The sequence below is a fragment of the Pelodiscus sinensis genome, chromosome 20, assembly GCF_052426305.1.
Source record: "Pelodiscus sinensis isolate ZL-2025 chromosome 20, ASM5242630v1, whole genome shotgun sequence".
NCBI classification, from domain to species: domain Eukaryota; kingdom Metazoa; phylum Chordata; order Testudines; family Trionychidae; genus Pelodiscus; species Pelodiscus sinensis.
In genome coordinates, this window is record NC_143071.1 from 20417260 (window position 1) to 20442138 (window position 24879).

At 56.8% G+C, this 24879-nt stretch overlaps 1 protein-coding gene across 3 annotated transcripts in view; it reads left to right on the forward strand.

Moving 5' to 3' along the window:
- The window catches only part of SPHK1 (sphingosine kinase 1), a 60052-nt gene extending 35173 nt beyond the window's left edge, over positions 1–24879 (forward strand). For 2 of the 3 annotated variants that reach the window (XM_075903610.2, XM_075903611.2), the window contains 5 exons: positions 384–858; positions 17865–18014; positions 18667–18761; positions 19504–19619; positions 23222–24879. In XM_075903610.2, the coding sequence (XP_075759725.2) occupies positions 417–858; positions 17865–18014; positions 18667–18761; positions 19504–19619; positions 23222–24026 (1608 nt within the window). In that variant the 5' untranslated portion in view covers positions 384–416 and the 3' untranslated portion in view covers positions 24027–24879. Of the gene's footprint in view, positions 1–274; positions 859–17864; positions 18015–18666; positions 18762–19503; positions 19620–23221 lie in introns of those variants that run through there. The other variant, XM_075903612.2, reaches the window with a different exon arrangement.

A 24879-nucleotide genomic window follows, 5' to 3' on the forward strand; every position in this document is an offset into this window, starting at 1 on the left:
CTGGTTGATTTAGTTGGGATTGGTCCTGCCTAGAGCAGGGGGCTGGACTTGATGGTCTTCTGAGGTCTCTTCCAGCTCTATGGTTCTATGATTCTATGAGTGGGAGTAAGAAGCCCTCCAGCTTGTCGTTATTCCAAAATAAAGGCTTGCCCTGTAGACACGTCAGTTATTCCAAACAATGCTGCTGCGTAGAACGTGCCCTGAGCGCGGGATCGCTCTTCCGTTCTTTATGAATGAACTCACAGAGGGGGAGCCACGTGGGGTCAGCAGAGAGCAGGGCACGTGGCGCCCGAGCCATTCACCCGGTGTCGGAGTTTCGCTCTCCGGCAGCCACTCGGGCCCCGCAAGTGGCCGCGGCAGCAGCTCTGCCTCTCTCCCGTCAGGTGCCGCTGGACCAGCCGCTAAATGAGCCAGCGATGGAGGGCGGGCAGCCGGGCGCCGCGGCGAGCTCCCTGCACAGCGACTCGCCCGAAGTTTTGCTCCACGGGGTGTTCGCCCTGCTGGGCCCCCCGCCCAAGACGAGCCTCTACGCCCTGAGCCTCACGCGCCGCGGGGAGCTGCGCATGCAGCGCGTGGGCTCCGCGCCGGCCAGCCCCGGCGCCGTGCTGCCGCTGGCGGACTGCATCGGCTGCTGCGCCTTCGCCGCCCGCGAGCCCCAGCAGGGGCCGGCCGCCTACTTCTCCGTCTTCTGCTACCCCTTCTGGAGGGGCTGGTGGGACGCCTCGCCCTCCCGGCAGCGCCTGGCCAGGACTTTCCGCGTGTGCGGGGCCCAGGAGCCGGAGGAAAACCTGAGGCTGGCGGAGACCTGGGCCGGGAAGATCAGGGAGCTGGCTGCGCCCCGGATCCCCACGCAGGAAGGTGGGTGCGAGCCCGGGGAAGTCAGTCCCCCACCACCCCGGTTCTCTGGCTCGCGGCGTGCGAGTGATCCCAGGCGGCGCTGGGGGGAGCCCCCTGGGTCTCGCTGCTTAACGTGGCTCAGAACAAAGTTGAGTCAAAGTAAATTTACCTGCACTGGGGAGCGTCCCTCCCGGCACCCTGCGCCCCCCCGGCCTTGGCTGGCGGCGCTGGCGGCCGTGGGGGAGAGGACGGGGTTAGAACTTGGCTTGCTGGGGGGGGGGGGGCTGTGTCTGGCTGTGGCCGTTCCGCCCCCCGCTGAGCCTGCCCCGCTGCCGGGGTGCGGGCGCCCGAGTAGCGCGATGAGGCCGAAGTGTAGCGCTGGGCTCTCAGCTCCGCGCCCACCTGCCTGGGGCTGCGGGACCGACAGGTGCAAGGCCCGGCCCTTTGCTGGCGTCCCCGGGCGAGGGGCGGAGGAAGGGCTCGAGGGGCGGCGCGCCTAACTGGCGAGACTCCTGCAGGTCTCTGCCGGTCGGGTCAGCCCGCTCCTCTCCCAGCCCCGAACCTGTCGGACGGGCCAGGCCAGTCTGCTTACGGGGCGATGGGCTGCGGGTGTCAATTTGCCTTTTCCGCTTGTTTGTATTTAGTAGGCTCCAGCCCTGGCGGCTTTGCAGCCTGCTTCTGGGGCGTGTTTAAAGCAGCAGGTTTCTGCAGGGCACTCGAGAGGGAGAAAAACAACCCTCCCCCTCCCCGCTTGATTCACATTAGTATGCCACCTGCTCCGGTGCCGGGGTGGGGGAAGAGGCAGAGTCCTCTCTCTGGGACCCAGGTTTCACCCTGTACAGCACAGCCAGGGGCTGAGGCAGTCTGAGCTAGTCCTGGGATAGTTTGGATCCCAGGCCACACTTTGCAGCTCAGGGCTGTTTTCAGTATATGTGAAAAGCACTTGGATCCATTCAGACAACAGGCAGCAGTGTGCACTGCAGACAGCCTGTCCTATTTCCACCTGACTCAGGGCAAGTTAACCCCCATGCCCCGTGACAGTTACAAACTCTGCAAAAGTGTCTAGAAAAAGGGCTGGTACTTGACCTTCCAGCCACCTCTCTGCCCTGCTCTGGCCAGGGAAATGTGGCAGCTTCTCATCCCCTTACTGAGCTCTCATTAGCCTCGCGCCTGTAGCACGAACCCCAAATGGATGGTCATTGTTCTCTAACCCACTTGCACCCTAGACATGCTGTAGAATTCAGTGACACCTACAGTCGCTGAGCACCCCAAGGCAGTGCTGTGTTTGTGAGTGAGCATGCGGGGTGAACGATTGTGCAGATGACAGCACAATTCCTTGGGCGAGCAAACTCTGCACTGGGCTACTTTCCTCCGTGGCCCTGATAACCTGGCAAGGCCATTCTCCATGCACCTTTGCATCCCCAGCAGGATGCCACCACCTTTGATGCCATCTCAAGAGGCGTGTCTGGTGCCACTAAGCCACACAAACCAGGTGTAACATTGCGGGGCTAGTTCTTTCACTGGTTTATGCTCACATACAAATGGGAAATGACAGCGTAGGAAGGAGTACTACTGAAAGGAGTCTGGGGGGGTCATAATGGACCTCAAGTTAATATGAGTTAAGAGTGTGACACTGTTGCAAAAAAAGCCAACAGGCGGGTTCCCGCGCCTCTGAGGCTTTTGTTGTGGACCCTGGGGCAGAGCAGCTGGGGCGCTGCCGATTGGTCCTGCAGCGCCGCTCTGGGCACTACTGGACCAACCCGGCAGCACCCCAGCTGCTCTGCCCCAGGTCCTGATTCAGCCGCTGCTGGTCAGTTTCAGCAGTGGCTGAATCAGGATGCCTGGGGCAGAGCAGCTGGGGTGCTGCTGGGTCGGTCCAGTAGCGCCAAGGAGCGAGGAGCGGTGCTACTGGAGCAACCCAGCAGCACCCCAGCTGCTCTGCCCCAGGCGTCCCCAAGTCAGCCGCTGCTGAAACTGACCAGCGCTGACTACAGGAAGCCCGAGGCAGAGTTGCTCTGCCCCAGGCTTCCTGGAATCAGCCGCTGATCAGTTTCAGCAGCAGCTGACTTGGGGACGCTTGGGGTTCTTAAGTTGAATCTGTATGTAAGTCAGAACTGGCGGTCAGTTTCAGCAGCAGCTGAATCTGGACGCCAGTTCCGACTTACATACAGATTCAACTTAAGAATAAACCTACAGTCCCTATCTTGTACGTAACCCGGGGACTGCCTGTACTGTGTTCTGGGCGCCACATTTCAGGAAAGATGTGGACAAACTGGAAAAAGTCCCGAGAAGAGGAACAAAAATAATTAAAGGTGTAGAAAACATGACCTATGAGGGAAGGCTGAAAGAATCGGGGTTGTTTAGTCTGAAAAAGAGAAGACAGGGGACATAACAGCTTTCAAGTGCCTAAGAAGTTGTTACAAGGAGGAAGGAGAGAAATTATTCTCCTTAGCCTCTGATGACAGGCCAAGAAACAACAAGGTTAAATTACAGCAAGGGAGCAGAGCCATCCCATCCATAGTCTGCTTCAGGTCCCATGCTTTTGGGAGTCCTGCAATAGCAGCCCCCACCATTCTATGGACAGGACTGACAGGGTTATCTGAGGCCAGGGGCCTGGTGTGATGGGGCAGCCCTCACTGCAGAGGAGGAAGCCAGAGTGGCCTGGCAGCCTGCTCCACTCTGTCCTGCCGCCCTCTCCTGATCTACTGGGCTCAGCTTCTCCATGGCAGCTGGAAGCAGAGCACCCTGGCCACAGCATGCTGTTTCCTGCTGCCGGAGAGAAGCGGGGTGCAGCAGGCTGGCGGGCTGCTCTGGCTCCTGCCACCATGGGGGTAGTGACCCCTGCGGGTGCTATGCCAGCTGCCCCCCTCCCCACCTGTAATCCTCTGGGCCGTGTTGCTCAGGGGAAGGGGCAAGGAAGCATGAAAGGGCTGGGACAGGGGTAGGGCCTGGGGAAGGAGCAGGGCTTGCAGTGCATGGGAGCCCCTAGCACCCAGGAGCAGGGAGTTCCTAGGCCCTGTGCCCCCTTAGGGACAGCCCCAAAGGGAGGTTCACATTGGACATTGGAAGAACTTCTTAACTCTCAGGGTGGTTACGCTTTGGAGTAGCTTGCCTAGGGAATCTCCATCACTGTCGATTTTTAAGAGCAGGTTTGACACAAACACCTGTCCGGGATGGTCTCGATGATGCTGTGTCCTGCCATTAACACAGGGGGCTGGACTTGATGCCCTCTCAAGATTCCTTCCAGTTCTGTGATTTTACGTCCCTCGGGGTCTAATTTTGCAGCACATACCCCCTGAGGCTGGAAAGGAAGAGACCAGCCCTGGGAACTCATCTGCCTTTCACCCGGTTCAGCAAATCCTCTTCCCAGAGGGGGTTGCGCCGCACTGCACTTCACAAGGGTTCCCTGGTATCTGTCACGGTCTTATTCTCCGCATGCTTGCTGGGAGGGGGAAGGGCATGGTGACTAGCTCAGGGCTATTAATAGAAACCGTTCTAGGTCACTGGCACGCATCCAGCCCAGATTAGCAGCAAACAAGACATAAGAAGGCTCTCGAGTAGCCCAGGTGAAAGTCAGGTTCATGGTCTCAGGCTAGTTCCTAATAGACAAGTAGCCGCTTCCCAACACCATCGCTGCAACTGGCTGCCTGGCTGGGGTCTTGGCCCACAGGCCAATGAGAGTGGCTGAAGGGCAGAGGTGGGTGAAGTTAAGAGAAAAGCCAGGTTGTTGCCACCGATGCTGTCCTTGCCCTGGGGAGAGAGGCCAGCACCTGCGCCACGCAGAGGCACCAGTGTGGGAAGCGGCTCTGTAGCTAGTTAATGCTGTCAGATTCCTTCTGTTTGGGGTTTTTTCCCACCAGGCTCCAGATGTAAATACCCTGCATTTTTTAGTGTCTGAGCCTCCCTGGCAGTTCCAGGGAACTACATTTAGCTGAGGACCGAGGCCAACGTGACCGGTAATAATATTAACTACTTTATTTTAAATCACATTTAAATGACAATGCAAATAGGCACCACATGCAACCACATGCTGTCTTGGTTCTCCCTCGCTGCGATGGGCAGGGCGCCCGGGGTGCTCAATCCTCGGAAGGAAGGCGCGTGGCCCTTTGCTAGTGGTTCTGTGCTGGTGGACAGGCCTGCTTATTGGTGTGCTACCCTTCGCAGCATCACACCGCCAGCCATTAGTCGCCATTAACTCCGCCTTTGACCCGATCTGTATTTCTGCTGCTAAAATTAAATATTTTCTCCTCACTGGCTACTTAACTTTGAGAACAATCTTGATAATATATATAATTAATATAATGCCTAGTTTCTATGTAACATAAGCTGCAGGGATCATCGCTATGCGGGCTGAAGTGTGTACAAGAGAAATCACAGGTGGGGTGGGAAATGCCCTGCGGGATGTTTCTGGCCCTGTGCTGCTCCTACACTCCTTTGGTTTCATCTGAAGAAGGGGGTTGTGCCCACGAAAGCTCATGCGACCAGCTACGGGTTTTGTTAGTCTCCCAGGGGCTGCAGGGCCATTCGCTGGCTTTTACGTTTTTTCAGTTCCCGACTAACACGGCTCCCCTGAAACTCCTTTTAAAGTCCACTGAGTTGTGGGTGCTCAGCTGCATGCAGGATCAGGCCCTGAACTCTCCTGGCTTAACATGCGTGCTTGATGGTGCCAGAGCTGTCCCTGCTGCCTGCTCGGTGCAGCTGCTCATCAACATGCCCCCCCATTTCAGAGTGCAGGATGGGCCAGAGCCTCGCTGAGAGAGCAGGAGGAATCCTGAAATCAGGCAGCCCTTAAACCCCACCGCCATGTTCCTGGTTTCATGACTCAGTATTTCTGAGCCCTGCCCCTCCCCCAGCTCCACGGGGGCAGGGGCAGAAGGAAAGACTGACTGGTGTGTACAAGATGTGAGGGCCTGGTTCTGCCTCCCCTCCTGCGTGGGCGTCTGATGATGCCTCAGCCTTTGCGACAGATTTCCCCAGGGGAAGCACATGCGAGGGGAGATGGTGAAAGGGAGCGACAGGCAGGGAGGTTTGGCAGCTGCCCGTGTGCCCAGAACACTTGGCTGCCATTCAGTTCATGAAATGACAGACCGGGGGATAGAGGAGCTTTCTGGCATTGACCTTTCTGCAGGGAGAGCAGGAGAATCCAAACGCAGCCTTCACCCTGCGGAGCTGGTGATGGGTGCGGGAGCCTGTTGGTCCTGTCTCTATGCAGGGTTTCCAACGCGAAGCTGGAGATGGGATTGGCTAGCTGAGGCTGGGTTACCGGCTCCGGTTGGCCCACCAGCTGTATGTTGCGTCCCCTGGGCACGTGTAGGGTTTGTCTCTCCCCACACATGCCATACGTTTAGGGGAGGAGTAAATGTCGCAAATCGGGGTTTGCTTCCATGAGAGGACATTCATTCTCTTTCCCAGTGGATTTCTCTTCACCCCATTGGCTTGGGGCACTCTTGCTGTCAGACCTCAGCATGAAGCACATAGGCGCTGATGGACAGGTGTTCTCACCAGTGGGTCATCCGTTCCGGATCTGTCAGCTCCCCATTGTGGGGCCGCCATGGCACGTTGCCAGTCATGTTTATTTAATCAAACAGCTCAGGCCTGTATGAGGAATTTGTGTGTGGGGGTGTGTGTGTAAATGGGGGCCACAAGAGCACCCCCATGGTCTGCCAAGTAAGCAGGGAAATCAACCCCAGTCGTCTTCTGGCTGGTCAGAGCATGGGGGAGGGAGGCTCAGGCAGCGCGCTGCTCCTATCTCCCCCTGGCCAGCCAGAGCATGCTTTTGCACCCCCCCCCCCATAGGAGCCTGCAGCTCCTTCTGGAGTGGGCATCCTGTCAGGTAGGAGCTGCATGGTAATGCCCGGGGAGGGCTAGCAGTGTGCTGTTTGTTAGGAGCAGCAGGTGATGTATTCCTAGGCTTTGTGTGCAGTTTGCTGTGATGATCAGATGCCAACATGGGTGTGGGGCCCATTTTAATCCAAATCTCAGGAACCTAAAAGGCCACATCCAGTTCTGGCTTAATTCCATTGTCTTCACTGGAACTACATCAGGGATGAATTTAGCTACATCTGTGTAAATCTCTGACTGTCTGATCAGAGATTCAATTATATGCACCACTTCATTTATATACATGTCCAGCTGTAACAATCAAACTTTGAAATTAGCATTAGTGAGTTTAAAGGGATGCAGTCAACTCATATTTGCCCAGTGGTTAGACTTGTATTTTAAAAAGCATCTTTCCCAAAACCTAAGGCTAAAAGCAAATATTTCCTGAGCTCTAAAAACAGATGCATAAAATTCCAGTGGAAACATTTGTTAAAGCAGTTCCCCTGCTGTTTGTTGTCCAAACACTGCACCATTAAGAACCCGATTTCATTGACTAAGCCAGCCCAAAATAAAATGAGTAAAAGTTTTAAAACTTGTTTTCCCTTCTTAATAATTAGAGGCATCAGTAGTAGCCTGAGGCTACATCTAGATTGCAGAGTTTTTGCGCAAAAACCCACAGAGCGTCCACACTGCAAGCACATTTTTACATAAGTACATTTACAGTAAATGAGAAGAAGAGAGGGGTTTTTGTGCAAGAGTTATTCCTCTTTCTACGAGGAATAAACCTTTTTACGGAAGTGGGAAACAGGGTTTTTTTTGCGCAAAAACAGCCTATCGAAAGAAGCACAGGTTCCTTGGTGGCCATTCTGTTAATGACAATCAGAGCTTTCTTGCGAGAGAGTGTCTATGCAGTCTGGATGTTCTCTTGCGCAGAAGCACATCGCTTTTCTGATGCGCTTTTGCAGTGCGGATGCGCTCTTGCGCAAGAAGTTTTTGTGGAAGATCTCTGTAGTCTAGACATAGCCTGAGGGATCAGGAGGTGAAGAGGGAGAGTTAATGTGGGACTTTAGAAAGAGGAACAGTGAATATTTTAAGTGGACTTTTTCAAATTAGAACCCATTTCAAAACTATTCCCTCTAACATCTAATTCTTAGAGACAATGTTTTCAAAAAGGTAATTTACTTCATTCCATTTGCGCTTTTTATTCACTTTGTATCTTTCACCCAGCTTGGACAGAGAAACCAGCTTGGTCAATTTCACTTCCTATTGATTTTTGCTGCAGCAACACCCAGGGAATCCAAACAGGGCTGAGGGCCCCATCCTGCCTGTCTCTGGTTCCTGTGTAGTGTGTGGTGCTAGTTTGCTCCCTGTGGATGGTGGACGTCATTGCAGGAGTGGGGGCTCCGTTTCAAATGCTGAAGGGAAAGGTTTAAGAAAGGGCTGGCTCAGCACAGGGGTGAATTTCACCCCTGTGGAGCAAAACTGGTATTTCCCCCAACACTTATAATTTCTTTAATTCGCCTCTTCAGCCGGGCACAGACCTGCACCCCCGGTGAGGACTGCAGAAGAGGCACGGATGCACTTCGCTGTTGAAGGAAAAAGATTGCAAACATCCAAGTACAAAAGTCCTCTGACAAAATGACTTTAGGCAACGTAACCCCATGTTCTCAGGGAGCAGCACTGCCCTGCTATGCCTACTGGCATGAACTCCCCCCTGACAACCTGGAGGAGTTCGCCCTGAGATCCTAATGGGGCAGCACCATGTTTGTGGGCATCTCACGAGCTTAGCAGCCGGCTTTTTTTATAGTGCCCAGCTGCTCGGCTCAGGGAGCAGGCGCTTTCTGCACATGCACAGCCGGCAAATGGCCCCAGCCCCAATCAGCTTACTGTTAAACTGTGGCAGCTCTTCAGTGGCTGTGCATGCCCCTGGTGCCCTTGCAGAGTGTCTATAGGCTGCATGCTCCCAAATTCTCCATGGCACGGAGGGAGGGGGAGTTCTCCTTACTCCTGCGCATTTCCACAGCAGCCCTGACGACACACACAAAAGGGTGGGCTCAAAAGCCATGTCCAAGCTCAGTCCAGACCTGGCTCCCCCGAGTCCCTTCCCAGCAGGCTGTGTGGCCCAGTCTGCCCCCTACTAGATCAGTGGGAACGCTTCCTGATCTGGGTTTTAACACATCAATACAGGTGCTGAGGTTTTGAAAAGTGACTTTGGGGGTCTGCCAAGCACTCGCCCATCTGCCCCTTCAAAAGTCTCCAGTTGGGCACCAGGGAAATTACCCCCTCTCCCCCCAAAAAACTCTAATTTTTCTCCCCCCTGAGCAGAGTGAATTTTGTCATGTGCAGCAACGTGGAGGTGACGTGACACAGAGGGGCTGTGCGACGCATCACCTTCATACTGGTGCCCACAACAAAATTCATGTGGCAGGAGGGTGGGGACAAAGGATTCTGAGTGTGGAAGGGGGCTCAGGGTAGGGGCAGAAGGGTGGGGTGCAAGGACTCTGGCTGGGGGTGCAGGCTCAGGTGTGGGGCTGGGCATGAGGGGCTTGGAGTACAAGAGGTTTGGGGACTGGATGTTAGGATTCAGGCTCTGGGTTGCGGTGTGGGATTTTGGGTGCGGGGGGGAAGGGGGCTTAGGGCTGGGGGGATCAAGGTGGAGAAGGGGGTTGGGGTTCGAGCTTACCTCAGTTCCCTGCTGGGGCTGGTGAAGAGGGGCCCCTTTCCCCTAGCCACAGCAGCTCCAGAGCTTGAGGAGAGCTCTCTCCCCACTGCAGCCCTGAGTCCCTGCGTGGGACTTAATGGGAAGCCGGGCAGCTTAGAGGAATTTAGGTCACCCCGGAAAACTGGCCAGGGTCTTGTCTCACTGTTTTTAGGGTGAGAATTGTCTCCGCAAGGCGTTTAAGCATGTGGCTTTGGGGATGATTCTCGTGCTTAAGTCCCTTGCTGAGTCACATTTTCTCAGAACATCCTCCCTCCCTCTTGCCTTGGCGCTGCTCCAGCTGGCACTAGCACTAGCTCTTTGTGTTCTGTGTTTGTACAGCGCCTAGCACCGTGGGGTCCTGGCTGGGCCATGGCTCCTGGGAGCTCTCAGCGTTATAACCACGGTGCCACGCAATGCTGCCCAGCCAGGAGGAGTAGCAGCGCAGCCTACGCTGACCTGGACCTGTCTGCCGGGAGAGGCTCTGCTGTCCCGCGCGGCAGCACGTCCAAGGACCAGCATGGAGGAATGATCCAGCCCTGGCTGCAGGAGGGACAGTCGGAGTGCAGGGCGAGAGGTGGGGTGACGAAAGCACCAGGGGTTGGTCTACGTGAGACACTCGGAGAGAATCCGTGTCGCCAAGACCTCAGGGCATGTCTACGCCATGGAGACTGCCGGCACAGTGAGGTCACCGTGGCTAAACTGGCCTCATCCCGCAGCATAGATGCCAGGGTTTCTGTCCCGGTCAGACCCCCTGCCTGAGCGGCCATGGCCATGCTGGTGGGAGCATTCCTCTTGGAGCTGGACGGAGCCGCCTAACCGTGCCCACCTGACTGTTAGTGCTTCATTAGCTGGGGGAGGTGGCGTGGGGTGAAAGGACTCCACCTTACACACAAGGACACCACAGTCTTCCCTCCTTCCCCCCAGTGCCCTGCATTGACTCGCCTTCCTCCTCCTCATCCCATGGGCTCTGTCGAGGGAGTGTGGCCTCGCTTGGCAGGCAGGCACGGCTCAGCTGCTGCTCAGTCTCTGCTTCCTTGGTGCATCCAGGCCCACGCTGACTACAGGGCCTGGTCCCTACAGAGTCAAGCATCTTGCTTTAATCAGCCCCTGCTGTGCCTGGTGGCAGATTCGTTCCAAGAACCCCGGGGGTGCAGATGATGCGCTCAGATGCTAATTAAGTTTTTATTGTAATTAGCATTCTGCTTCCCAGCTGTTTGGAAGGGTCTCCTAGAAATGCCCTTGACTTGCAGGTACCTGGTCAACAGTTTGTTGTGGCCAGTACAGCGTCTGGTGGAGGCACCATAGCCCCGGCTGAGCAATATGCCCTCTCTGGGGTGGGGGTGGGGGGGTGAAGCAGGACATGGCTGTTCCTATTCTCCGGCACAGGCTCCCCAGCACGTGGTGCGGTCAGACAGGACTTGCTGGCTTGGGGCACAGGAGCTGCCTGTGGCCAAACACCCGGGAGAGGGAGTTTCCTAAGCACCTGAGAATCGCTCCGTGGCTCAGAGGCACTTTCTGAGCAGCCTCTTCCGTACGCAAGTCTGGAGTGTAACAGGCTGGGTGGCTCCGGGACGTGGGACCCAGATACGGGGACTGTCACCTGGGGCCTGGGCAATGGAGCAGTCAGGGGTGTGAAAAATCCACACCCGCATGCCATGGCCACACCGCCTCAGCCCCCACCTACTTTCCGTCACTTGGGGAGGTGGGAGCTGACAGCTGTGGGAGACCCTCTCCGCCGCTGGAGACAGCAGTTACGTAATGGAGCGACGCTGGCAGAGCTACTGTGCCACGCCCATTCCCCATATCCCTGTAGCATAGACATGGCCCAAAACCATGAGCCAGTTGTCCCATGCGAAATGACGAGTGGTCCTCTGGCACCTGACAGACTAACCAAAATCTACAGAATCATGAGCCTGCGCGGGCAAAGCCCACTTCCTCAGATGAGTTGGACTGGAAATAACAGAAACCAAGGGATAGATCTGACGCCAGAAGTACCCATCAATTGTAAGACTCGTGCTCACGAGGCTAATTAAGTGGGCTGGATGTGTCCCATGCACAGCGTCTGAGGTGGAAACGCAGATGTTAATGGTAGGAGTATTGGCTTTGTAATGCGCCATCCAGTTAATGTTAGGGTAACGGTGTCAGATCGGTAGATACATTCCCCTGCTGCAGACTCTGTAGTGGGTTAGTGAAATCCCTCTAGATGTGTGAAATGAGTTGATGTGTCAGCATCAGCAGCTCCTCCCCCACGGCAGTTCCTCTCTGTTGGGCAGCCAAGGACTGGGCGGGCCGTGCACACGGGCTCATGCTGGTTCTGTCTGACCCGTGGCCTTGCTGTCTCTTTCCCGCGTTGAACTTCCAGCTGAGGCACCAGCCAGGCAAGCCTGCTTCCGGCTTAGCCTGCAGAGGCCACCTCGGAGGGTCAGCAAGCAGCTCCCTCTCTGGGACCTGTCCTGCCCCGGCTCAGATTGGCCAGTTGTAACTGTGGTTTCTAATGTGATGTCCACCAGGGAAGGGGCTGAGACCAGCTGCTCTGTCCCCACAGGGGGTAACAACGTCCACTGCGCTTTGCAAGGGTCACAGCGGTCAGTGTTAGCCGGGGATGGATTGGAATCAGCTGTGGAGACGTGAAAGGGTCTGTTCCCAAGTGCCTTCTAATCCGGGCACGCCCCCGTGGCCATGGCCGTGTATTGACGGGCCTGATCGTTGCTGTGATTCTTATTCCACACGCTGCAGAGCTTTACGCTTTGTTGTGAAACTGCTTTGGGAGATTCTTCGCGTGCTAGATAACTGGGGCGGCGTTAGGGCCACACTGGGATCTCGATAGGCAATTGCCGCCTGCTGGTAACGTTTTCATTTATCTCTTACCTACAGAAGCCAGTTTGTTTCTGAGAAAGGGAGTCAGACCCAGCTGTTTCTCCATGTGGTGTTTGTGATCTATGCAGGGTGGGGAACAGATGCAAAGAAAATCAGCTGGCCCTCTGAAAGGGCTGACACCCCTCCCCTACCTCAGCTTCTGTCTGCTGAGACACACCCGGATTGTCGCTTGTCATTCTGATTGGGGCCCCAAAAGAGGAACCGGGCAGCCAGATGAATGAGTCTGTCTTGCTGGGACATCAGATGTGCCCTTTTCCCAGAGTTACCCAAGAGAAAGGGAGGGGTCTCTTCCTGTGCGCATCTCTGAGCTCTTGCTTTGTCAAAGGGTCCTGCTTGGGTAATCTCTTCCCATCAAGTTTCGGCATCTTTCATCACCCCCCCCACATTGTGGGCGATGGGAGGGAGGGATACGTGCCTCGTGGACAGAGGCCTCCACAATCTGAGACAACAGTCTGCTACTGTGGGGCGGGCAAGGCCCATCAATAGCCAGACACCATGTCGGCTGGAAGTGCCTTCTGACTCTAGGATGGGCAACCAGATGTGGTGGGTGGTCCGCATACATGGCCCTCCTTCGCCTCAGTGGGCTGCAGCAGCCTCACTCGAGTTCCACCTACAGCCCTGTGCCCCCCCATCTGTCCCCTTCCCCACTGGGGCACTGGAGGCCTGCACTTCCTGCTCCTGTCCCCTCCCTCTCAGCACTTTTGGAGCATGCAAATCACCTGATTCGCACTCCATCCCGCTCTTCCCCCTCCCTCCCAGAGCTGGAAGGCAACGACAGTGTGTAAGAGGCGCATGGGAGAGGGAGCAGCCGGGGGTTGAGCCCCAGTGGTGAGTCTCAATCACCTGACTCCAGGAGCAGGAGCTTTGAGGAGATACCAACTCCACGAGCTTTGGCAGTGCCTGGCGGGTGCTCAGAGAGCCTCATTTTCCTGAGAAGCAAAGCAAAACCTCTCTGAGAAAACCAAAGCTGAACTTCCCGAGGGATCTGGCAGGGGCCATAGATCCATCTAGTCGACTAGCTGCAGCTGAGACTTTCCCCTGGTGACGGGTTACGCTCTGCTCTGACAGTGGCTGCTTGGGGGCCCCAGATGTGGAGCCCTGTTAGTCTCTGAACCTTTTCTGCCAGGAAGGGAGTCTGTTTGGAACTGATAATGGGCGCCAGAGAGCAGGGCTCGCCAGCTGCTTCCCAGAATCCCTCTGCACGGGGCGGGGCCGAAGCAGGGTGGGGCCGCTGTTTGAGCCAGGCTTGGAGAGATCAGCTCTCCCTCACCAGGGTCACCAAGCCTGCTGCTGTGCAGAGGCAGTTGACCAAGGGAGAGTCCCCTCCCCCATCTGCAGCACGGCACAGCTGATTACTGACACGTCCACAGTGGTGGGTTCTTCCGTCTAGTTCTGCCTTTGTCTGCATGTGGTTCTCGCAGTAGCATCCCTCGGCCCCAGCAACAGACATGAATAGACGTCATGCAGGACACCCAGTCACTCCAACTGGGCTGGGACACATGCCCCAGGCCTTGCTGGGAACGTGCTCAGATATTCAGGCTTTGATTGTAGGAGGGAAGATGCTAACTGAGCTTGATGCCTGGTTGTGCACGGTGCTGTACAGCTCCCCAGAGTGGCCTGCTTCCTACCCCTGAAAGCTCACAGTCTTTGCAAGCCCTCAAGTGCACTAGGAGCTCTGTATCGGTCCTGGAATCCAGGTCTGCTGTCCTGGCAAAGGGCCCCTAGGTGGGCACAGCTATGCTGAAAATACTGCCCTGAGCAAAGCAAGCAGCACGGGCAGCATTAGCTCTGTTTTGCCAGCATTAACTGCAGTGAATCAAGGGGCTTCTGCCAGCACTGCTCTGTGGGGTGAGGATTGCACTGCTCCGCCCCCTGGTCCCACACAGCTGTGCTGGCAGACATCTGGAACGTACAACCTGGGCCTTCCTGAAAAAGCTTTTACCCTTGGAGCCAACTGGTAACAGCCTCCCGTAGAGGCAGTGATGCTAGTATAACTGGGCAGGTACGGCATCACTTCAGCCAGCTCCCTGAGCCGCCACAAGGTCTTTAATACTGAGAAAAACAACAAATGATCTGAGAGAACTTTATAGACTAACGAAACATGTAGATGGGATCATGAGCTTTCATGGGCACAGCCCACTTCTCCAGATGATCAGATTTATGAGTTGGATTTTACCAGTGTAGCTACATCAGCAAAATTCTATAAACTTTCAACTTAAAGAAGAGCAGACTATGGGGATTTGCATGAGAGGATATGCGGGAGATCTGTAAAACCATGACTGGTGTGGAAAAAGTAAATAAGAAAAAGTTATTTATTTGTTCCTGTAACATAAGAACTAGAGGTCACCAAATTAAATTAATAGGCAGCAGGTTTAAAACAAACAAAAGGAAGTTTTTCTTCACTCAGCGCAGTGTCAACCTGCGGAACTCCTTGCCAGAGGATATTGTGAAGACTAGGACTTTAACAGGGTTCAAAAAGAGCTAGATAAGTTCCTGGCTATTAGCCAGGATGGGTAGGAATGGTGTCCCTAGCCTCTGTTTGTCTGGAAATGGATGACAGGAGAGGGCTCATGTGAGGATTATCTATTGTGTTCCCTCCCTCTGGGGCATCTGTATTGGCAACTGTCAGCAGACAGGATACTGGGCCAGGTTGGCAGTTCTTATGTTCCTGTGCAAACAAGGCCACACCTTGTAGCAAAGACTCCAGGGTTAAATCCTAGCCCGAGTGAAGTGCATGGCAAAATTCCTGTAGGCATCCATGGGGCCAGGATTTCACCCATGGGCTACGTCTAGACTGGCATGATTTTCCGGAAATGCTTTTAACACAGACACAACCGCTGACTGGTGGGCAGAGCGCCCCTGCTCTGGCCCCTGTGGGTGGGCATGCTGCCAGGAACCTTCCACAGAGGCTTTAATTATTGTGGCGCATGTGTTTTGGACCAGATCTATAGAGACAAGCTGTCTCCCTGGGGATCATGAGCATGCATTATACAGGAAACCCACCCCTGGGGTGTCACCGTCTCTCAAGCCACATGTGCATGGTCACCCCCACCCAGAACGCAGCCCCGGCTGTGTCTCGCTACGGGAGGTGGTGAGACACCGTCGCGGGGTGAAATGAGAAAGTGTAACTGCATGTTGCTGCTTCCTTGGGGACTAGTTCTCCCAGAACATGACTGAGCAAATATTTGTGGCAGTGTCAGCCCCACTCCCCCTTCTGGGGCCGGTGTCTGGAAATCTGAGCGTGAGTCAGAGGACTGAGGAGCCACTAGTCACAGGGCCTGGCTGTGGAGAATGCTTCCTGGGGGGAGGGGAAAGGAGGGCTTAGGGCAGGGCTACTCAACACGTGGCCCGTTTGCTTGCACCCGCAGTGCGGTTTGGGTTCACACTGCGGTTTGGGTTGATGTGTGTTTCAGTCGTTAATTCCTGGATGGTTGTGAAGCCAAAACAAAAAAGTCATTAATATCACGGTGGTCTAGTTGATACGCGTTTTAGTAGGTAAATTCCTGGACGGTCGCTCATTACAAGTGCTGTCATATGGGTGGGAATCGGGTGAATATTGCATTTTAGTAATATCAGCAGAACTGACTTAAATGGGGCCTGTATGTTGTGTAGTCTTGCCTTAAATTTTGTATTCATGCCCATCAGTGTGAAAGAAGCTATTTGCATATATTTGCATGTATATGCAGCCACTCTTTAAGTTGTGGCCCTCGGCATGTGGAATAGTGATAGAGATGCAGTCGTGTTAGTCTGGTCTAGTTAAAACAAAATACAGGACTATGTAGCACTTTACAGACTAACAAGATGGTTTATTATGTGATGAGCTTTCGTGGGCCAGACCCACTTCCTCAGATCAATATGTGGAAGAAAATCGGCACAACCATATATACCAAAGTGTTACAATCAAAAAAATGAACGCATGTGAAATTGACAAATCAAATTTTAGATCAGAGTGGGGGTGAGGGGGGGAAGGTTAGTGTCTGTGAGGTAATGACATTAGGGGTGATAATAGGGCTGTGAGTATCATTGTGGCTCTGGGCCCTGGGGGCTTCCAAAATTGAGTAGCCCTGGCTTAGAGCAAATTACCCGGGAGCTCTGGCTTCAGCTTTGCCTTGTGTGATCTGGAGCAAGGCAATTAGCTCAGACTTTTTCCAAAGCCGCTCAAGGGATTTAGACACACGGTTCCTATTAACATCAGAAAGGAGAGTGTCTCTATCCCCAGGGCCCTCTCTCCGTCTCGTGGGTAAAATGGGGATTTAAGCACCTTGCTGTACAGATCAGCGCTGCCACTTACCCTGTGCATCCAACAGGTTTCCTGCCCCTTGCTCGGGACATGCTTAGGGGATCGGGCAAGCCCCACCCACACCCTAACCCAGTTCAAGGAAAGCAAACTCAAGGGGAGTGATCACAGGCCAAGTGAATTTCACTCTGCAATGGGGCCTGTTTGTGGACAGTACCTGGTGCTCTCAGCCCAGCTCCGAGCTCCATGGCCAGACGCTTGGCTGCATTTGTTTAATTACAATAAACTTCCGATAATCCAGCACCTTTAGGACCCAGGCGGTGTTGGATTATCAGATATGCCGGAGTACCGGAAGGGGGGCTATGAGGGGTCTGGGGTGGGGGTGGGGTCGGCAGGGAACTGCGCAGCGTGGGTGAGGGCGGCGCTGCGGGACCAACCCGTCAGCACCCCAGCTGCTCTGCCCCACGGCTTCCCCAAGTCCGCCGCTGGTCAGTTTCAGCAGCAGCTGACTTGGGGAAGCCGGGGGCAGAGCAGCTCCAATTGTCTGGCTGGCTGGAGCACTTCCGGGTTCCAGTTGGTGCCGGACTATCGGGAGTGCCGGACCCCTGGATGCTGGACGATTGGAGTTTTACTGTATTCACTGGTGTCCATGGCCAGGGCGTTGTTCGTCTGGGTGAAATGCTGGCAGGCTGGTGGAATGGAAGGTGTTGCCTTGCTGCTCTCTCTTTCCTTTGAGTTTCTCCCCTTGGTGGGGAGGAGATTTCCCTGATCCTGTCCCAGCCTCCTGAGGGGAGAGAATGGGGCCAAGACCTGCCTCAGTTTGTTCCTTTTCACTTTATCGCCTTAAACAGTCTTGAATCTGCTGGCTCCAAGATTAGCCGCACTCACTGTCACCAGCAGCTTCCCTGCCCCTCTCCCCCTTCGCTGGACACCCAAAGATAAACGCACTGCAGCTTTGTAAACTAGCTCCTGGAGCTGGACCCCTCGGGACCTGGTCAGCCCTTTGGGCAGGAATCATTCACTGCACCCATGGAGTTACCCTGGAGCTACAGGGGAGCCTGAAACATCTGGGCCCACCTGGCACTGCCACGTGTGGCACATGGGGACTGCCTGCCTTCCCAGGCTGGCTGATGTCAGTCTCCAGAGCTGCCAAGCCAGCAGCGAGGGTGGAGAAGGGGCTTTTTGCTGTGGAACTGGGCGTCATGTCAGGGCAGCCTTCGAAGCCAGCTGCCAGTACCAAGCAACCTGCCGTGTCACTTGGGCACGACCCTCCTTGGTCCCCTCCCGACCATTCCAGGCCTGGCTAGGGGAGCTGGTCGGGGTTCAGCCCATGCAGCAAGCGCAGGAGAGAGGCAGCCAGTACCAAATCTCTTCTCTCTCGTCTCTGTTCAGGGGTGATGTGGGGACTCTTGCCGCGGCCCTGCCACGCCCTGGTGCTGCTGAACCCCCAGAGCGGAACGGGGTGCGCGCTGCAGCTGTTCCACTCCATCGTGCAGCCGATGCTGGTGGAGGCCGGCATGACCTTCACCCTCTTTGTGACTGGTAAGTCTGCTCCCACTGCAGTAACCATGCCCCGGTGGCCTCCAGCCAGCCCCTCCTGCCAGGCAGAGGGGAGGGTATTTTGCTGGGTGGGGGACTCCTGTCTGGCCGGGCTCTCCCTGCCTGGCTGGCTGTGCCCTGTAGCATAGCAGCTGACTGCCTTTCGTTAACATGTGGACCGCTCCAGCTGGGAGCATCCCGGCTAGTGCTGCACTGTAATGTGCAACTAAAGTGCCACTGGCTGAAACATGGCCAATGGGTGCACGGTATTCAAATGAGCGGGGGGGGGGAAGGAGTAGGGAAAGGGACCCCCTCCCCTTGGGCGCTGGGTAGCTACAGGAAGAAGAGGGCAGCAGCTGGCAGGAGCGTCACTTTCCTCCCAGCCCTGAATCCTTCCTGGGGCTGACAGGAGCAAGGTGCATGTCATGAGCGTTCTGCCTTGTGGCTTGGTGCCCCTCTAACACTTGTCCAGCTCCCAGGTGAGGCTGTGGCCAGCTGGCTCCGATTCAGGGGGCATTGGTTGGTGGTCCCCCCAGTGCCCCCCTTACCTCCACCGAGCCCCAAGGATTGTGCAGGGAGCGGTGACCCTCCCGGCACCTGGCGGTTAAGTGAGACGGGGCCGCCCCTGCCAGCAGCTCTGCATTTCTCTCCCCAGAGAAGCCAAATCACGCCCGGGAGCTGGTGCGGGCTGGAGACTTATCGCAGTGGGACACCATGGTCGTCCTGGCCGGGGATGGCCTGCTCTATGAGGTGAGGAGATGGGCAGCTGCTATGCTGGCAACAGGGCGAGGAGCCGTTCCCTGGGGCCTGACCTCTTACGCCCCAGCAGTCGGGCAAAAGGCGAGAGCGAGCGTGTGCGTGTGCGTGTGCGTGTGCGTGTGCGTGCATGTGCGTGTGGTGCCACCCCAGCGTTCGAGGTGGGAGTGTATGTGGCAAACAGGGTGTGGATGGTGGCTCACATCCCAAGCAAGGGTGGGCCGCTAGGTATCCGCCTCAGTCACAAACAGCACAGGTGGCGCAGTGTCCCCTGGGAGCCCCTGGAGGGGAAGTAGGTGGGGCTGAAGGGCAGGGCAGGGTAGGCCTGGAGGGAGGGGGCTGCGTGTGCAGGGGGGCAGGCGGGGTTGCGGGGCAGGACAGAGGAGCAGCAGTAGGGTGTGGGCCGGGTGGTCGCTGTGCCGGGCTGGGGGACACCACTGCCCGTCCCACACAGAGGCTGGGAGGGAGAAACAGCACAAGGGCCAAATAGCTCCTGGGTCTGCTGCTTGTGCCCTGGAGCCAGGCTGGGCAGCTGCTGGAGGCACCACCAGACAGGAGGTGGCACCCAAACCTCCTCCGCTTCCTTGACCCAGGTGGGCATGAGCAGCCAGAGCAGGGGGCCACATTGGCTCACCCAGGAGGCAGCCCTGGCACCATATGGGCTCCCCCCAGCAGCCAGGGATGGGCAGGGGCTGCCCCCTCTGGAAAGCTGCCAGCTGTGTGGCTCTGTCTGCAGGTGCTGAACGGCCTGATGGAGCGTCAGGACTGGCAGGCCGCCCTCCAGAAGCCTCTGTGCACCCTGCCCGCGGGCTCCGGGAACGCCCTGGCCGCGTCCATCAACCACTACGCCGGGTAAGGAGGGCTCAGCCGGCCACCAGCCCCGGCCCCGCCTCTGTTGTTGCCGCGGGGTCCTTGGGGAAGCAGCACATGGGGAGAGGTGGAGCAGGCCCTGGGCAGGGAAGCCGCTGCCTGGCTGGCCAGGGGCAGGAACTTCCACCTTGTTACACTATTGAAGGTGACTTCAGCAGCCCCAAGGGCCCGTGTGGGGGCAAGAGCTACCCCCGTCCCCACCCCGTGGTGCCATCTGCCACATGGCTGGCACCACTCCTGGCAGCCCGGTGCTGCTGGAGCCTGCCTAAGGCAGCTTGTGGGGGCTGGACTGTGCCGTGCGGGGGAGGCTGAGGGGGCAGCGGTTAGCTGTGCCCCCATGAAAAGCACAGCGCAAAGCTAAGGCCCCTGCAGCAATCAGCACCGTGCAGGCGCGTGGGCGTCCCGGGTTAGCGCTGGGGGTGAGCACCGTGTGTCCATCCCCACGTGCAAGGAGAGCCCCGGCACAGGGCCTGCTTTGGACACTGTGTTACCATGGGAACGCCCCCACCCAGCCTTTCCTGCTCTGGTAATGGCGTCAGCTGCATGGTTTGGCCTCCTCCGAGCCCTCCATTCAGCAGGGGTAGTCCCCCCCCACTCGGCCCCGTCAGCGCTGGGACCGTCTGGTGGCTTTGCTGAGACTGTTTGAGGGAGGGCACCATTCAGAGCAGGCGCCACTGACACAGTGTGGGTGCAGGATGGGGCTCAAGTGATCTGGGGTCTATGCCTGGCTCTGCCACTGGACAGCTGGGTGACCTTGGGCAAGTCACTTCACTGCCCCGCTCCTCAATTTCCCCATCTTTAAAATGGGCTACGGAGCCCATCCTCCTTTGAAAAGCGCGTCCAGAGCTATGCGTGTAAAGTGCAGTAAGAGAGCTTGGGATTTATTACTGCTCATGGGCTTGGTGCTATGTGCATCCCACAGAGCCTGCAGCTACCTGGGCCACACAGAAGAAAGAGGGGAGGGGGATGAGAGCCCAGTGAGGAAGTGAGCTGGCCCAGGTCACACAGCAGGGCCAGGCCAGACCCCAGCTCTCCCTCACTCTTACTTTTAGCCCATTTTATGATCTTTTCCCAGGCCCTGCCTCTGCCCCGGCCCCTGCCCTCCCCGTGAACATCTCCACGCAGGAAGCACCAAAGCCCAGCGCTGCCTGGCGTGCTGGGGTGGAGAAGCTCCTGGCAGGCTTGGGCCCAGGGAAGGCTGGGAGGGGGCATGCAGAGGCAGTTTAAGTGGAAGTCCTGGGCTCCTGTTTCTCAAGGTGAGATGAAATTGCCACTCTCAGCTCTGGCCTGGCCCCCCCCCCCCCTGCTGCCAGGCTGATCCCAGCTGTCGCCCCACAGCGCTGTGGGCAGGACCTGGCTTCACTTTCCCAGCCAAGCTGCTCAGCCCCACAGCTCCCAGCCAATGCCCAGCCCCAGCTTGCAGGTCGCTCCTGAGAACACACAGGCCCAGTCACCTCCCCGGGCTGCTCGCTCCACACACAAGGGGGGCTGGGCTACAAACAAGCTCCAACGCTCTTGCTGCCTCTGAAAGTCACAGGAAGGGCTCTCGCCCCAGCACAGAGCAGTTCCCAGTTTGGCACTGGGCTTAGCTGCCTGTGCAGCAGGTTTCCCCAGAAAGGATCCTCCCTCTTCCCTGCACCCTCCTTAGCCCCGGCTCCCACTGTCTCCCCAGCTGGGCTTTCCTGCCAGGCCCCACAGGGGGAGGTAGGAGAATTGTGTTCCCAATGCAGAATCCTGGGCAAGTTACTTTACCACTCTCTGCCTCAGTTTCCCCTCCTAAACTGGAGGTGAGATTTTTGTGCTGCAAAGTGCTTTGGGGTCAGAGAGAGAGACACGGGGGAGCTGCTGCTTGGGGCAACAGGAATAGGGCTCCCAACAGACACAGCAGAGGGAGTCCATGGTGCTTTGGCCACAGAGCCTGGACCCCAGTGTTTGCCCACCCCCAGCCAGGCCCCCTCGCCCTTAGGTCCTGCATTAGCACCAAGTGTCTGCTGGTGCCACTGAGCCTCGTGGCAAGATAGGCTCAGCTGCAGGGTAGTAGGAGCACAGGCCGGGCTGCGAGAGCCAGGAGCAGATAGGACCCAAAAACCAGCCAACACACATTCCCAAAGTGAGACCCCCTCCCCTGACCCGGTCCCTGGCCTGGCCCATAGCCCAGCCTGGGACTGCTAAGCAGGTGGGGGGGGGGGGGTGCGGAAGGAGAGCCCCAGCAGAAATGAGATGGGATGCAACTTGCTCCACTTACTGGCTCTAAGTGGCTTCTATGCCTAGGCGCTGCCCTCCCCAGCCTGGCTGGCTCAGCTGGACCTGGCTCTCACCGCCATGGCTTTGGGGAGCACTGGATACTGAAACGATGAGACCTTGCAGAGTCCCCGTGTCTAGCTGCCGGCGTGGTGCTTGTGTAAATCATTCAGCCTCCTGTGACAGGCAGCCTGGTTCTCCAGAGTCCAGGGCATGTCCTGGCTGTGGCACGAGGGCAGCTGGCTGCAGGATTCAGTCTGGTCTAGTCTCTAGAGAGGGCCGCTGCCCCTGCAAATCTGTACATGCTAATGCCAGGCTCCTAGTCACGGGGTTGTTTGGGGGACAGGCCCTTTAGGGCCCTGAACAGGTTAAACAACCACCAAGGTTGCATGTGCCAGTGCCCTACAGGACTAGGGTTGCCAGATGGTTTAAGCAAAAATACCAAACACCCTCCCTCCTCCTCTTCCTACATGCCCCCCCCCCCCAAAAAAAAAACCAAAAACACCGGGGAAAAAAATTCTGTTGAGGGGGAAAGAAAGGGGGAGACCAAAGTTGAGCAAAAAAAAAAAAAAAAAAAAAAACTAAAAACCTGCGGTGGCCCCTTTAAGAAATGCCTTTGAGGCTTTTTGGCCAGACAGCTCCCCTGTGGAACCAGGTAAGTACCTGGGATTTTCGCCTCTCTGAAAAAATCAGAAAATACCAGACTGTCCAGATCAATACTGGCCACCGGCAACCCTACACAGGACTTGTGGGCCTTGCCCCTGAGCCTGGCTCTGTCCGCAGCTCTGGCCAGTCTCTCAGGCTGGCAGATCACTCCTGCCAGGCTGGGCCATGGGGCCTCAAGAGCAAAGGCACCAAGCAAACCCCCTGCCTGGCCAGCTGCCCCTGTGGGTTTCGCTGCCTCCCCCACCCTGCCAGTCTGACACAGCCCCTGGAGAAAGGCGTCTCCCACAGAGCTCAGCCGGGGAGCAAAGGGGCTTGGGCCCGGCTGCCTGGCCAGGACAGGCGGAAGCAATAGCGGAGTCTGAGAAAAGGCGCACAGGCCGGGGCAGCTGGGTTTTAAGCCCGGCCCAGGGAGTTTCTGTGGGAGGAGACTGGCCTTGCGGGGTAGACGGTGGATGTTGAGCCGGCAAGGATCTCGGAGCCCCCCACAGGCTCCTCATGCTCCACTAGCAGCGACATTTTGCAATTGCTGTGGCTTCCTCAGCCACTGGGGCGCCCTGGAGCCCCCCAGTCACACAGCTAGTCAGCAGCCGGGTCCTGAGAGCCCCTCCCCACCTCTGACACTGGCGTGGGCCAGGGCAGGGCCCAGCTCAACATGCCTGCTTTTGTTTCCGTTACAGCAACACTCGTGCCTTGAAGGAGAAGCTGCTGATCAACTGCACGTATTTCCTCTGCAAAGGCCTGCACGCGCCCATGGACCTGGTCTCCCTGAGCACGGCCTCTGGCAAGCGCCTCTTCTCCTTCCTTAGCTTCGGCTGGGGCTTCATCTCCGACGTGGACATTGCCAGCGAGAAGTACCGGAAACTGGGCAACGCCCGCTTCACCGTGGGCACCGTGCAGCAGCTGGCCGCGCTGCGGGTCTACAAGGGCCGCCTGGCCTACCTGCCCGTGGAGACCTCATCCTCTGTCGTCTCGGCCCCCCGCAGCCAGCAGAGCAGCCCCCATGCGCCATGCAGCAACGGTCACCCCATCCACATCCTCCCTCAGCCTGCACCGGGGGCGCTCCGCTCCTCTCACGGGGGGCCAGAAGACTCTCTCCTGGTGCCCTTTGACCAGCCCGTCCCAAGCCACTGGACCATTGTGCCCGAGGAGGAGTTTATCTTGATTTTCGCCATCTACCAGTCGCACCTGGGAGCTGACTTCACCATGGTCCCTAAGGCCAAGCTCCATGACAGCTCCATCCATCTTTTCTACCTCAAGGCTGGGGTGTCTCGGCTGGTGCTGCTCAAACTCTTCCTAGCCATGGAGAAGGGGACCCACCTGGAGCTGACCTGCCCCCAGCTTCACTACGTCCCCGTGAGGGCCTTCCGGCTCGAGCCCTTTGCTGCCACCGGACTCATGACGGTGGACGGCGAGCCGCTGGCATGTGAGCCGGTGCAGGGTCAGGTGCACGACCAACTCTGCAGGATCATCTCTGGTTCCTGAGACCCCCACCAGCTTGAGAAATAAACCATTTCTAAAAGGGCTTTGACCATGTGCGTCCCTGAGTCCCTCGGGCTAGAAGCCCTGCAGGGGACGCTTCCACCACCTCCCACCACTCCGTGTCCATTCCAGCCCACCCCTCTCTTCCTCACACTTGTTCACAGGGCTCCTTGGTCCCCTGCCCACCTCCTGCGTCCCACTCTCCCCTGTGGTCGCACGGATGGGCCAAGTGCTAGGAGGTTTGAGGGTGGGGGAGGACACACAGTTTGGCCTGCCCAGTGTGCAAGGAAGCTCTGAGCTGGAGCTCCGATGAGACACTAGGATCCCGAATGGGAGAGGGCTGCAGGGCAGCAGATGGTACCAAACAGGTACAGTTCTTTCAGGTCAGATTAGCAGCCGTCACTCCCAGTGTAAGCACTAGGCTGCCTCTCTTTATGGCTGCTTCTAGATCAGCCTCCATGCAGGGACTGGCCAAACCTAGGCTCTCCACGGTACAGGTCCCCTCTCCTTTCTGCTCTGGGTTCTCCACAAGGACAAAACCACTCTACAAGACGCTAGCAGCACAAGTGGAGTGCCCCAGAGACCGAGCACACCAGCAGCACCAGCAGTGGGCGCTCAGCCCACGGGGCCGGCAGGGAATTGAGAAGTAGCTCCCCACAATTAACTCCTTGGACCAATGTTTATTACAATTATTTTTAAAGAAAATGTTCTACCAAAAGCTCCATGTTGACTCACTTTATTCTTAGACAAAACAATAAAGATTTAGCTTTTCTACACTGGGAGGCCCTTGCTGTTCTATTGTGGGCACTCTGATTTCATTGCAAACCTAAGCATCTTGAACTCCCCCCTCCCCTCT